Source organism: Phocoena sinus, chromosome 9 (assembly GCF_008692025.1).
Source record: "Phocoena sinus isolate mPhoSin1 chromosome 9, mPhoSin1.pri, whole genome shotgun sequence".
Lineage (NCBI taxonomy): Eukaryota > Metazoa > Chordata > Mammalia > Artiodactyla > Phocoenidae > Phocoena > Phocoena sinus.
In genome coordinates, this window is record NC_045771.1 from 92,359,124 (window position 1) to 92,374,849 (window position 15,726).

General features: G+C 40.3%; 1 protein-coding gene across 3 annotated transcripts in view; it reads right to left on the reverse strand.

Moving 5' to 3' along the window:
• AMPH (amphiphysin) overlaps positions 1–15,726 on the reverse strand; it is a 192,533-nt gene that overhangs the window by 19,975 nt on the left and 156,832 nt on the right. Inside the window, exons 15-17 of one of the 3 annotated variants that reach the window (XM_032642627.1) lie at positions 13,702–13,734; positions 9,608–9,658; positions 4,753–4,878 (exon numbers count right to left, since the gene is read on the reverse strand). In XM_032642627.1, the coding sequence (XP_032498518.1) occupies positions 4,753–4,878; positions 9,608–9,658; positions 13,702–13,734 (210 nt within the window). Of the gene's footprint in view, positions 1–4,752; positions 4,879–9,607; positions 9,665–13,701; positions 13,735–15,726 lie in introns of all 3 variants that reach the window. The other 2 variants (XM_032642628.1, XM_032642629.1) reach the window with 2 other exon arrangements.

Genomic DNA, 15,726 nt, shown 5'->3' on the forward strand with positions numbered 1-15,726 from the left:
TCTGACAGATCCGAGCTCACATCTAGAGGCACAGTTGAAGCCTGAGCTCCCATGTTCACTCTGCACAAGGAGAAAACTCAATGCTGTTGCCCACACACATGCCCATCACAGAAGGATGCCTGGACTACTGTGTAATGTACGCCTCACCCAGCACCAGTGTGTGTGAACCAGGACGGCAGGAGCCATATCTACTGCCTGCATCATCGTATCCCCCAGACCCAGAACAGAGCCAGACATCTAGAGAGGACTCAGCTATATCTACCAGCTGAATGAAGGAGGAAACTAGTACATGCATTCTACACACACAGATAGAAATATTCCTGGAAAGATGAAGTTCACAGACCATAGTGTATATATCTCTATCTATGTATCTATCTATCATGTATCTGTTTACCTATCTATCTACCTATCATCTATAAATCATCTATCTGTTTACCTATTATCTATCATCTATCTATCTATCTATATCTGTTTACCTATCAGTTATCTATCATGTCTACCTATCTATCTATCATCATCTATCTGTTTATCATCTATCTATCTAATCTATCTATATCTGTTTACCTATCAGTTAACTATCTACCATTTGTCTATCTATCTATCTATCTATCTATCATCTATCATCATCTACCATCTATCTGTTTACCTATCAGCTATCATCTATATATCTATGTATCTATCTATCTATCATCAATATATCTATAGTTGTCGGTTTAAATTGGTCCTGACAAGTCAACTTAACGAAACACAAAAGTAGTTCCTCAAATAATGGGTCAGTGTTTCACCTTCCAGGATTCTAAAATTATTCTAAAAATTCTAAAAATATCTACCTCGATCTTTTCCCCATTTATTTGTTTTGGAAACAATGTAACCCTAAATTTAATTACACTGCATTATTTCTTTAAAAATAATACGGAAAAAAGACATTGGTCCACTTCACATCATTGGAGCAAAATATAGGAGCAGACAGAAATTTAGAGAAAGTTAGAAGGGATTCTCTGCAAGAAAATAAAATAAATGTAGGTAAAAATCATCTTTATCTGGTTTTGACCTAATTCTCTGATATATTTCTAAACAAATACTGATTTTTTTTCTAAAGAAAAATTTCAGTACTTATATAACATGGAAACGTCTGGAGAAGAGGTAGCAAGTGTTGGTTTTTAAAATGTATCCTGCAGATATACTGGTAAAATTTGGTGCTGTAGGGAAAAACTAAAAACAATATAAGCTAGGTGGGGAATGAGACAACAAACAAAAATGTAATAATTAAACTTTTCTTGGGAGCCCGAGGTTTCTTTGTGAACCGCTGCTCAAATTTCCTGTTTTCGAAATTACATTTGCCTCTTTTTTTTTTTTTTTTTAAACAAAACACCACAAATTTCACCTCATACGAAATGCATTCTGTCAAGACTGGAAATAATAACCGTGTGGTGACATTTCGGCAGCAAAAATGATGACCTCAAAAGGTCACATCAACCCCATCGTGACCGATGACAGCCACAGCCAGCCTTCTAATTGATGCTTGGGACACGGTGTGGATTTCCATCTCAACTAAATATCACACATCTAGCAACAGAAGAGAGATTTCTTTAGGAAAAATAACCCTAATATTATCTCAATTATGACCAGAAAAAAGAAGCTATAAACCTACATTAAGAGAACAAAACATTTTATCTGAGATTATTTTCTTAAGTAGAAGGGTGGACTTGGGGGAAGAACTGACTTTATCCAAGTGTGTCCATTTTAAAACATGAAAGTAGCCACTTCTGATGAGTATTAGGCAAATCAAACTGCTGGAAACTGCCTTCTCTTACTATTATTTTTAGTCCATATGAGGGTGGAGACATCAACTGCTTGAACTTTTTCTTCTCAGAGAGGATGACTCACATAGTCAGCTCAGGACCTGCTGTTCTTAATCATCTCTGCATCTCAGCAGGTGCCTGAATCCTTCATAAGATTCTCCAAACTGCCTTGTATTTCACAAGGAATCTAAATTTTCTATTCTCTAAAGTTCACATAAGCTTTAGGAGACAAGCATTTTCAGAATGAAGAATTCTTCCAGGGACTTCCCTGGTGGTCCAGTGGTTAAGAATCTGCCTTCCAATGCAGGGGAAGCGGGTTTGATCCCTGGTCAGTGACCTAAGATCCCACATGTGGCGGGGCAACTACTGAGCCCGTGTGCTCTGGAGCCCATGCACCACAGCTAGAGAAAAGCCCGCGTGCCGCAACAAAGATCCCACGTGCCACAACTAAGACCCGACGCAGCCAAATGAATAAATATTTTTTTTAAAAAAAGAATTCTTCCAAACATCTCCTTACCCAACATGAGGGAAGCCCGTTCTAGTAATGGTTGATGCTTATACCATACAGTTTGCTAAATATTTTTAACACCACCCTTGATTTAAAAGATTATAATTCTTTTATAAATCTTTATACATGTAGTAGGTACGACACAATAGGTACTTGATAATCGGTAGCTACTCAGATTGTTCATTGGAAAACCAATGAACTTAGACTTTGAGAAAACAAAACCTACTTATATAAGTTTGTTAAAGTAAGGATGGGTATGAGAGGTTATGTGGTCACGGCCATTAGAGGATCAATATTCGAGCCTGTATTTAACACATGAGCTTGTCTATTTCACATCTCCACCCTACTGTCAAACCCAGAATACCCTTGCTCACAACCATGGGCGTTGATGTCATTAAGCCTTACACTGAATAGTCTGGGGCACTGAATCAACTGGGTTTAAAAACACTGGTATACACTACTATATATAAAATAGAGTTTGCTATATAGCATACGTAACTCTACTCAATACTCTGTAATGACCTATATGGGAACAGAATCTAAAAAAGAGTGGATACATGTGTCTGTATAACTGATTCACTTTGCTGTACAGCAGAAAGTAACACAACATTGCAAATCAACTCTACTCCAATAAAAATTAATTTTAAAAAAAGCACTGGTAAAGATGGAGTCTGTGCTGCTCTTCAAAATAGAAATTTGATGACAACTTTTCAGAACTGAAGCCATTTCTAAAGCAATATCTGAACCTAATCAATATCTTTCTAACTCCCTGGCATGGTCCATATTCTTTTTAAAATCAATTTTCTTCTTAATTGTAACAGCTTTCGAAGATTCAATTGTCTCTTTCCCTTCCTTTGTTATTTAAATCATCCTAAGCTGGGTGGAGAGATCTGACACCAAATGAAAATGCTCCATCTGCATTGAGTTACTAAGATCACCTGCCAATCTGGGCATGAGAGTTAAGAAGAAAAATCCCGGACACTGGAGCACCTCAGCACTTCCCAGTCTACAATCTGTGCAAACAGCCTTTTTAGGAGGGACTCAGTCTAGCAGAACACAGTCTTGTTTTCCTTACAAAACTTGGTCCAACTGTGTACCTTTACATGGAAAATACGATCATTTTTCTTGAGTAATTCTTAATTTGTATTTTGCGTCACTATCTTGCCCTATTATTTATTTTTTCTACTCTGTTAATAAATAATAAATTTGACAGATGACCTACCCTTCTCCCAGTAAAACAACCTAGGGCACTGACAGCAAAAATATAGCTTTTATTTCTCTAGTTATCTCACCTAGGCAATGTTATTTTGGAAATAGGGAGATTGGTCTACCTCTTCTTTTTTTTTTGCGGTACGCGGGCCTCTCACTGTTGTGGCCTCTCCCGCTGCGGAGCACAGGCTCCGGACGCACAGGCTCAGCGGCCATGGCTCACGGGCCCAGCCGCTCCGCAGCATGTGGGATCTTCCCGGACAGGGGCACGAACCCACGTCCCCTGCATCAGCAGGCGGACTCTCAACCACTGCGCCACCAGGGAAGCCTGGTCTCTCTCTTTGTACAGATTCTGGGAAGGCTGTAGGGTACCCTGATTGAAATTCTTGAGAGATATTTTAACTGCATTTCATAAGTAAACTATTGTTCACTCTCCCTGGGAAACTTTGGTACACTTCCCTGGTAAATTTTCCTTGGTATCATTCTACACTTTCACGTGTATTAACTTATCCAATTCAATAGGGTGCATATAGAGCCCATCCCAGTTTTCGATGTGGTGTGGTGTGTGGCTCAAAGGAGCAGGTTAGAGAAGGGTTCCAGGCAGACAAATGAGTCTCCACACTCTTGCACAAAATACATCCTCAAGCTCTCTTGTGCTATAACAGCCAGCACCAGACTTGATTTTGAGCAAATGGTTGTTCCCATAGAAGTCTTTATAGATTCAAGGATTTCTAATATAGGATTTCAGTCCCTCCTGGGGCCTTCACCAACCTACAAAACTAATATTGTAAGAAATCAACGTGTAGACACAACCAACAAGGTGATTACCCTTCTGTCTATCATCTGCAGGTTAGTCCCTAATGGAAGGCCCAACTCCAGCCATCACAGGTGGGGCGGAGCATTAACAAGTCTGGTTATCTGTGAGTTATTACAACCTATTGACCATGAATGGGAGAGTTATCAGAAAGAATCAAGGCACCCTTTTTTGAGAACCAAGCCTGTGGCTACATGAGAGTGTAAGAGCAGGTCTCTAGATAGCTTCCTTAAAAAAAAAACAATATGCAGTTTCCCTGTCAAAGGAGTAAAGGCCATTTGAACCTGGGGAGCCATGACAGATATGCAGGTGATTTGGTCCAAGTGAAGCATGAATGAGAAGGGAGAAATGGGATGATGAGATGAGCACAGCTAATGGCAGGGGGGGCGGGGGGAGGGTGGAAGGGAGGTGGCGCTCACCTCTGCCCCCTCCACTAGCTCCTCAGCCTGGGTGTCAAGTCCAAGGTCCAGCCCGGCAGCAGGTGGTACAGCAGCGGGCGGCTCCTCTGCTTTCGGCTCTGTGGGCGGAGCCTGTTCAGGTTCAGCCTTTGATGGTTTGAGGATTAGAGGAAAAAGATTCAACAAGTGAATAGATAACATGACGGAATACTGGACAATTACGATTTTCTTCGTCATCCTACAGGCAATTAGCTTCATTAAATCTGTGCTGGAAAAAACCCGCACATTAGGCATGATGGGTCTTTACACAACTGAAAAGTCTAGGAATAAACTCTTATTAAGCTTCACATTACCATCACCAAGCACTGTTATATCCCTTGAAGTTGGGCAGAAAGACTTACCATTTTGGCTACTCATTTTACTTACTTTCAACATTATGAGTATTCACTTCCTTAGGTCACCTATAAGAGATCCTGAAACGGTACTTTCCACTACTGAGCAGAGAGAGGAGAGATCCTAGGAGCTCCCACCTTTGGAAATTGGAAGGAGTAGGGAAGAGCTCACGGAAACACAATTCTGGAACCTCCCCCCTCTGTTGATATGCAATGCAACCAAAAAAATGAGGGGCCATCCCAATATTCAGATCAAAACGCATTAAGGTGCATGAAAAGGTCACTATGAAGTTACCTCGCAACTGCCCCGGCTGGGAGGAGTAGATCCAACCACCTGGCAAGGAGCCACCACAGTCGTAGAGACTTTGCTGCCTTACATTTTGTTCGTTCCCTTATTCCACTTTTCCCTCCAACAAAATCCTTAGCCATCAGTTTTTTGTGGTTTTTTTTCATATAATATACTGATTCTTTAGGGAACCACAGGCAGTATTCTCTGTGGTACCCATTAGACTATTCTACTTGTGTGGATAAGAGTGAGGTCTTTTCTTCCCACTGTGACCCCTACACACAGACACCCTCCTGATTCTAATTATATGCTGAATCAAGCCTCTGGCCTCTCTTACCTCCAGATTTTTTGAGTTTTAAAATTAGCATGATTAAATAACAACAGGCTATGAAAAACAGCACAGCCAATGCAAGTTACCACGACTACTGAAATTGTTTCCTCTCTTTTGATTTATAGATTAATGTAAACACACTATTTAGCATGACTATTTCACTAAATGGATGGCCACTGTAGGGCACTTTAAGATCATTTTCTATTAGGGCATTTAAACCATAAGAAAGTTTAAAAGCATTTTCCTAGAGGAGTCCGGAGTCTCCAATAAATACTTCCTTTGGAGGAATCAGTAACTTCCGTCAGACATTCCGTCGCCATAAGACATCAGAAGCCATCTCTAGCTCTCCCATATGTCCACCGAAGCTGGTGCACATGGCAAGCTGCATGGGGAAGTTATGCTGAGATTATAGAAAATAATGATAGCCTGCCGTTGGATAAATACGCAAAATATTTGTCTTGTGCCTCCACCAAAACCTCCACTGTGACGCATACCAAGGTCATACCACCCTTCTCTTGAAAGGGCTTCATAAAATGAAAGGACACTTAGGGAGATAAATGTACAGAGGTTTGATATTTTTATGGGCTTTTATAACCTTTAAGGGGTGATCAGACACAGTTTTTAAGAAAGAATGAGATAAAATTCACTCTCATCTACTCTCAGGAGTCCTTTATGGGGAAAGATTTCACTTGTATTGTTCAAAAGGAATTATCTTCATAATGCACTGAGTTTTCCTTGCAGCAAAGAGCTACTGTAAGCTCTCAGGGTATGATCTAACCATTTTGGAAGTCGAGGTGATTTGCTATGAGAGAATGGTATCAGATGACCTACACAACAAGGATAGGAAGGGTAATTTGACGAAGAGCAAGAAACCCATAGGCTGATGGCTGTCCCCCTGCGAGCTGAGTTTGCAATGGAGGATGAGGGGTCAAGAGAAGTTTCAAAACGTGTATCAAATAAATATATCTGTGCACATTAAGAAAAAACCCAGAAAACCAAACACAGAGATAACTTAAAATGAAAACATATTTGCATCAGAGGCTGGGTTTCTTGGAAGTGCGAGGAAATTCTGAAGTTTTACATACGGCGAGAATAACTAGGGTGATTTCATGAATAAGTCCAATGGCGTCTCCTTGCTGAGGTCAGACAATGACTCAATGGAAGCAAAGTATGAAGGGGAGGAGAGACGGGTTATGTCCCATGAGTCACAACATTTTTCTCTATTTATAATATCACACTGAATATTATAATATAGCATTACACACTTAACAACTTAAATTCTAGGGGGACAAATAGAACTCACTGAATGATGAGTAACGCTGAAGCGTGACAGCATGTTTGCACATAAAATCAGCTACTCAACTCTGGAAACAGAAACCACTTTCCTAATCCTTCTAAGATAATGTAAAATTGAAAATGTTTTGTCAAGATAGAAAGAAAAACAAAGGTAACTTGTGAACAACATCTTGTAGAAAGATCTCAGAGTAGTCCTGTAGGAATTGTGCCCTGTTTCAACCACTTTTTTTTCTATAAGAAGCCTCCCTTGACAAGCATTGCAAGTGGGTTGATACCATGCCATATCCATCTGGGAGCGCTGGTAAGGACTTCCTATTGTTTGCTGGAGTAGAGACCATTATACATTCAGAGGAGAGGTATACTCTATATTTATTACTGACAGCAGGATGCCACAATGGTTTAACTCTGAGACTCAGAAATGGAATTCGTGTTTTAGAACAAAATGAGTAGTGTAACTTCGGTGCACATTTTCCGGCATCCTCTGTGATAAGCTAGAAAGACGGTCAATGCAGAGGAAGAAGAGATGGGTTGGGAGAGTGGAGTTAAGGGTCTAGTCACATTCCAATATGGCGACTACCTTATGATCCTGCTTCTCCAAACTGGGGAGAGCTAATTTAGTGAGAACTTCAAAGGGTCATGGAGGCAACCCTGAGCCCAGGGCAGGGTCTGCAGATTCAAAAAGGTTTAAACTTGTACACAAGGGATGTCCCATGGGGGCATAAGATACAGACTGTGGAGATGTGCAGTTGACTACCAACTGCAGCCTCCACCTTGCTCAGATCAGTCAATGAACCCATGTTGGGACACTGCCCTGCTCCCGGGAAGATCCCATATAATCACAGCTCAGTGGGAGAGGGTCACTGTGATTCCTAGTTCCCCACAGGGCAACCCTAGCAGCATCTACAATGCTGGGAATGACGAAGCTAAGTTCCCCAATGGAAAGAAGGTGCAAGAAGTCTGCTTCAGAGAACACATATAAAGAGAAGGGGAGGGCAGGCAATGGAAGCTCCTAGAACCAGCTGTAGGTGGTAGAGAGATGTTCAGAGAAACTTAAAAACCACTGGATTCTGTGCCAGGAATTTGCAACAGTAATAGATGTGAATTTAATGACGACGCATTGCCTTTTCGTTTATACCAGGGTCCCTCCGTTTTTCTTAACCCATTCTCAACTGATAATTAAAAATCTCATCCTCCAGCACCAATATAACCTTTACTCCATCAGCACCCCAGACTGAAAACCACCAATGACCATGAAATGGAGGTCTCTCTGGCTCCATTATTAACATCAATATAATCTGAATTTTAAACATTTAAATCTTTATTTGCAGGCCTCACAGGCTCCACCTTTTTATCTGGTTACCCAAAAGGCAAAAATACAACCACCTCCGGACAAGGTGCTAGAGAAACACTTGCCTTTGAAAAATATCAAATTAGTTTGGAAGCTCCAAACTTCCTGGAGCAGAAATCCTTACTTAGAAGTGAAATCATCTGAAGGGAAAAATTCCTTCTCCTTAAACCCAATTCTAAGTTTCCCAAATGAAAGCCAGAAGCTGGGATAATCCTATTCCACTCCCATGGGAAAAGCAGTGTGCTACACATAACCGTGAACTAATCCTCAAAGGGCCCAAATCCTCTGTAGTGTAGCACTGGGAAGCTCTCAGTGGTGTCACTCAAGGTCTCTTCATTCAACTTTACGAGTAAGCTGCTGCTAAAAACGTTTCCCATGATAACTGAGTTTGTAAGAATCTCCTCTAACCCCCAGAGTTACCCTTCTGCCTCCTCACTCCCCAGCTAAGCTATTCTCTCATCTCATTTGACAGCAAAGTAGGAATCCTACCTCTACTGTGCATTACTTCCTTCTACAACTCACAAAATGAAGGGAGGACGTGAGAAATGAGGTAGCTTCAGGTTCAAGGAAAAGCAAGGATCTACTTTCAAGCATGAATTCTCGAGGCAATTTCATCGTCAGTCCCGAAGCATAAGGTACAGTCACTCAGAAACACCCATGTACAGGTTCGTTCCCTGGTCTGGGAAGATCCCACATGCTGGGGAGCAACTAAGCCTGTGCGCCACAACTACTGAGCCTGCGCTCTAAAGCCCGCGAGCCACAACTACTGAGCCCGCGTGTCTAGAGCCTGTGCTCCGCAACAAGAGAAGCCACCGCAATGAGAAGCCCGCACACCGCAACGAAGAGTAGCACCCGCTCACCGCAACTAGAGAAAGCCCGCGCGCAGCAATGAAGACCCAACACAGCCAGATAAATAAATTTACTTTTTTAATTAAAAAAAAAAAAGAAACACCCATGTCCTTGATGGATAGACTGTGTTCCACTGAAGCCCGTAATTAAGAGACTGATTTTTGCTGGGATCACTGTGCCTTTATAAATAGAAGTAACCACATTCAAAGTCACACTGAGATTTTTCAGAAGCTCTCCTTCTCATTTTCTAGAAAAGAGGGGGCTACAGAAACCACACTCTGGATTTCAAGCTCTAAATAACCTACAAAGATCAACCTTGGATCATTTGGTGGTAACTAACAACATCCCCAAAACACAAACCAAAATCAGCTTACCAAGTTACAGATCATATTCTGGTCTGTCTGCATTGTGAATAATGTAGTGTCCTGTGGCTGAAAATTGGGAATAAAGTAGAATATTCAAAATTATTAGGGTTTCAGGTAATTTGCCAAAAAAAAAACAACAAAGGTATCATATAAATTAGCTCGCATGAACTGTGTCAACAAATACATTATAAAGTTTTTTTAGTCTCTTTTTATTTTAAATCAGAAAAGCAAAACATGCAGAGATAATTTTTTGCCAGCAGTTATTCTAAATAGAAACCTGAGCTAGCAGAATTCAACGATCTGATGAGAGACATTATGTAAAGGGCAGTGTCTTCAGAGGCATCTTTGGTCTGCAGCTTCTCCTCTGGACATCAACATCAAGTTAGAATTTAATGGATCTAAGCTACAAATTTAAACGTTTTAAAATGTTGGAACCTTAATCTTACTATTTCACTGAAGTGTGACTTCTATGAGTTAATTATGAGCCATAACTTAAAAACTGTATACAGTATATTCATTCAAGATACGAATCCTAAAAAAATCAAGGTGGAGGAAATCTCAGGGAACAGTGATCTCTAGGAGAATCTTCATCAGGTAGCCAGACTTATAGCCTCCAAACAGGAGACTGAAAGAATCTTTCCTGGGTAATCTGACCAAAAAAATCCCAAAAGAATTAAACATCAACGGTTCCCCAACAGAAAAGATGAGCCAGTGACATCAGGTTAAAGATGGTGGATCGAACACAGGCAATTACCTCCAGAATCCAAACTAAATAACAATAAGAAAATTAATTTTTAAAGGCATAAACCCATAAGGGTAAAAAGAATGGGAACAAAAACAACATCAATAAAATTCTGAAACTGAAAAGCAAATGAATGAACAGTAGGTAACTTGGGGAACCAAAAACAACTGTACCTTAAGTTGATGTAAGAAATGCCAAAAAGCAAGCCAATTTATTACTCATAAATCCCAATGGATCAAGAATTAGAAAGATGGGGACCACAGGAAATGGAAGTTAGGATGCTGCTAAAGACAGAGGAACTGGTTGGAAGTCTATTAAAAAGTACTTGGACCTGGAGACACTCTCATCTACCTGAAAACCAAGCAATACCCTTTCCACCCCCGACTTGAGATTTTCAGAGGCTGAAACAGAGGGTCTCTGGACTGGGGGACACACAGGCATGTTAGGAAAGCAGCAGAATGAAATGAAAATTTACATAATAAATATTTAGACATGGGCTCCTCCTCTCCCAACTTCTTCCCCATTCAACTCCCATTACACTGGCAGCCAGGCTTGTACCCCTGCACCCCTGCACATATCCAGACAGGAGACCAGAAGAGTCTTCCCAGGGAAATATGACCAGCTCAAGAAAAAAAAAAAAAGCCTAAAGAATCTGACACTAGGAATTCCTCAACAGGAAAGATAATCCTACAACAGAATCCTACAACAATACCCATAGTCAATGAGCTCTACCTACTTGTACAAGTTTCTCAGCTTTTCAGTGTCCCCCTCTTATTAAATATGAGAAGACAGCCAAGATTAACAAACATTTAAGAAAAGTTTCAAATATTAAAGGGAGACCGAATAGGTTTAAAAAAGTGGGAGAAACAAAGACTTTACAGGGGGGAAAAGACCTTTGAAAATTATTATTATTAATACACTTGGAAATATAATGGAAGATGCTGTATTCATGACACAAGAAGAGGATGTTGTTATTAAAAACCAAATATTCAGTAAACAAAAAGAGCTCTTGGAAATTAAAAATATATATAGAAGTGAAAAATCTGTTGGAAGAGTCGGAAAGCAGAGAAAGAGAAAAGGGTAAAGCAAAGAAAAAGAATTAATTAGAAGACAAGCTCAAGAAGCCAGCATATGAAAAAGAGAAGGGTTACAGAATGAGAAAACAAAAGAAAGCAAAAGAAATCATCAGTAAGAAAAATTTCCCCAAACTGAAAGACACACAGTCGTTAGATTACAAGGGCCCAGTACAATGTATGAAAATAGACTCAGAACACAGTACATCATTGTAAAATCCTAGAATCACTGGGGTATAAAGATTACACAGACTTCCACAGAGAAAGAGAAAAAGAAGGTGGGAGGGGTACATAAGGGGGCAGAGAGAGAGAGAGAGAGAAAGAGAGAGGGTTTCTTACAAAAGATCAAGAATCAAAATGACAATTTCTCAGTGGCAAGGCTAGGAGGTAGAATCGGGTGGAGCAATGGCTCCAAAATTCTAAAGGATAACAGTTTACAACTTGTAATATAATATCCAAACTTACAGTCCATTATGTACATGGGAGCAAAATTATTTTCAAACAGAGAAGGTCACAAATACATGCTTCTTGTGCACACCTTTCTCAGCAAGCTACTGGAGGATGTGCTCTACCCAAATGAAGAAATTTAGCCCCAAATGAGGACAATTTGTGTCCTGAAAAGAGTGGATGGACAGAAGACAGGTAAGGCAATCCCCACAGTAGACGTGATGGGAGACCCTGTGATAATAGCCGTAGCAGCAAGTCGTAGCCATGGAATCCCCAGGTCAGACTGGAGCCATCCAGAAGGAGAGCTTCAACCTTCAGGAGGATGAAACTTAAAGAATGTTTAATGTTTTAAACAAAACGAGAGGAGATTTCTGTAACTACAGAGTATGGGGTTGAATCAGTAATAAGTACCTAGAAAACTAAGCAAACAAACCAACATGCTAACAAACAAGACCCTACAATTATTTCCTCAAAGGAAAACAAAACGTTGGCATAAACGGAAATGTAAACTTCACGACTTGAGCACTAAGAGCGTCTATAGCATCGTGATAATACCACCACTGATTGGCTGGCTGGCTATGACATCAGTGGAAGGACGGGAAGCAGAGACAGATGTGAACTGTGGCCACAGCAGGTTGAAAGCGCTTTAAGTCCTCATCTTCCAGAGAGATCAGTCCATAGCTAATGCTTCGGAATCAAGAAGGAGCATTAGAAGAAAGACATGCACACATATGGGGGTGAAATCAGAGAATCTGCTACAAGGTGTGAAAGTATTTTCCTCTAAGAAGCAGGAAATCAGGGGATGTAAGATGGTCTGAAGTTTTTAAATTAAAAAAAAAAACCTTATAAAATGTTGTTACTCTTTAAACTATGTGCATTTATAAGTGATAAATACAAACTTAAAAAATAAGAAATGAATTCTCATGACCCGATCTTTCAAAGGAGTTCTTTTCTATGGAAGAGACATGTTACCATCTCTCTGTGCGTTTGTGTGTTATCTGTATTTGGGTGTAGGTGTGCGAGTCAGTGGGTTTTCTCTTTTTAATAGGTAACATGGGGGAAAGCAGTCAAACTTTTAAATGGAGAAATTCTGAATGTTAAAATTCAAAATTGTTCATGTCTAATATTCTGAGACAAAGCACTCATCACAGACAAGCAGATATTTGAAGTCTCCCTTGAAGAGGTTTTCAGAACTTATTCCATGAACTTGACAGCCACGTGGCCTGCCTTTCACATGGGTTACACCGTCCATCTGTTGGGACATATACAGTGAATGGGACAGTCCACTGTGTGGCACGTCTTATTGGCCAGAGCCAACCTACAGTTTCTGATCTTCCAGTGGCTCCTTCCTGAAGAACCACTGAAGAAATAAGGTTCCGCGTAGTACGACTCTTAGATAAATATTTAGAAGGAGGCTCCTAAAAATCTCTTATATTGTCTAAAGATCCATCTCATTAGTTCAAAACAATCCTATCTCCTCTTTTCCAACAGCTGAACCTAGGAGATCTCTCAGATAAAGACAACTTCTAATTTCTAGTGGAGGCATCATCAGAATTCCGTGGTAGAGCTAATCATGTTAACAATAGCTAACTAGAGTCAAGGAGCACTTAGTATGTGCTAGGCTGCTGGGCTAAAACTCTACGTTCACATTTCATTTAATCCTCACAACAGCCCTGCAACATTGCTCCTATTACTGTCTCCATTACTGAATTCACAAGAAGTGGGCTCAAATTTTATGCTGACGTACTTAAACATTATGCTATCCCAGCAAGCAGAGGTCTACATTTTCAGACCCGCATCATTCTCAACAGATGGATTTTGCCAGCAAATTGATTTCTTACCTGGGTGAATCCATTAAATGGACCTCCGGAAGCCTAAACAGAAATGGGAATCAGAGTACGTTATTTTTTTCATTACTTTTGTAGGATTGGTAAATGTCTATTAGACAAGTGGGAAAGTAAGGACCACTGCAAATTTTAAAATAATACAAAAGGCTTCTGTGCATGCAAAGGCTTAGGAAATGGAAAAGGCCACATTGTATTATTTTAAATAGGCTGACAAAAAAAAGAACAACATTATTTTTACAATTATTGCTGGTATATGGCTCAGGGTTAACCAAAGCCCACTTTCTCAATAATGAGAACATGATTCCAGACAAGAGCCATGAGTGGTTAAATAGCTCGTTTTTTTTAGCCATCTATAGAATCTGGAAGCATTTCCAGTATTTCTCTAAATACATCATTTTGATGAACAGCTATTAGGAGATTTTATAGCTTCCATGGGCCTGGGTAGAAACATTTCATGTGTTTTTACTGGGGTGGTATCACTTTGGGAACAGTAAACCTGTCTGTTTTATATATTTTAGTGCTTGAACAATAAAAATGAAAGTAGAAAGAATAAATACAGTAAATAGGATGGTAAAGTAGACACTCATTAGTTTCCAACACCACCATTCTGCTTTTTGTGTTGTTGTTCCGGGGGATTTTTGTTTGTTTTGTCAACCTATTTTGTGTTTGGTTTGCACAGATTTCAGGAGGTACATGACAATCTGTCAAGGAGATGAGCAGATCTTGGAGAAGATAGTGATGGATGATGAAGTCGGTGAGAAACATTAGGAAAAACAGAACCTACAGAAGTCTTTGGCTAGTCTATACTACATACTGGGGTAAGTACCTCTTCTTTATCAGCCTCTATTTCTTGGTACAACAATCCATATCTCTGGTTAGCAATTTCATCTTCAGATAAATCTGAGTTGTTGGTGTCATTGTCTTGGGGACTAGTGGAACTCTCGGTGCTAACATTCTGGCAGGTTCCCACAACCAATGGTCTAGCTATCTCTTGAGTCTGTTCCCCACATACCTCTGCTAGTAAGTCCATCTCCAGCCCTTTCTTGCTCCCAACTGTGTCTAAATGTTCCCAGCAATTATCTAAGCCTCCCATATCTCTGATAGACCAGTGGTTAATAGAATCAAGGTAACTGGCAAATCCACTTGCTTGGCCAACTGGTATACCAGAGAATTCCAATATATCCGTATTATTCACTGCTGAATCCAAGCTTGGCTGCCAGATTTGACCTGGATCTGTCCCCCAAGAGTCTGGTTTTGCAATTTTTGGCAAGTTAATGGTATGGCTACAGTTCCCAGTCACTGTACTTTCAGGTTCCTCTATTAATGAATCTTCAGCCTTACACAAACACCAATCTCTTCTGTTTGCATTAGTTCCCAGAGCATAATTAAGATCTGTCCTAGACTGAGCTGCTGCTTCACGTTTTATCGATAAAACAACAGACTGATTTCCATCTCTGTTACTTCCAGGCGCATGTAACACAGCCTCACACTGCATCTCTTCAGCATATGCACTGCCCTGTGCTGAGTGATACATTTTATCATGGTTAAGAGGGTCGATTAAATTTCTCTTTATGTTTTTTCCAGCTAAGAACCATTCCTCTGTGCTGGCATCTTCAGGATTAGACACAGAGTCAGTATGGAGAGGCAGATTCAAAATATCTGTGTGATTGGCAGGGTTAGCTCCAGATCCCTCTATAATTTCACAATTATTTATTACTACTTGAATCCCTTCATCTAGCCCTTGGTCTCTGTCACTCAACTCATCTGCTCTGTCTACACTTTCCACGTCTTTTTCTAATATGTCAGTTTTCTCAAGATACTTTTCATTGGTCTTTACACTTTCCTTATACCCAGCACTTAGATCTTTCCTGGTTCCCTCTTCATTGCTTTTTAAGGTCTCCTGGTCTTGCTTTCCTACTGTCTTAAAAAGATCTACTACTCTGTTTCCCGTACATCCTCTCTCTTCAAATTCCTCCGTCCCTTCTAGGGCCTTGACACCAGTAGCTCCAGCCTCTACCT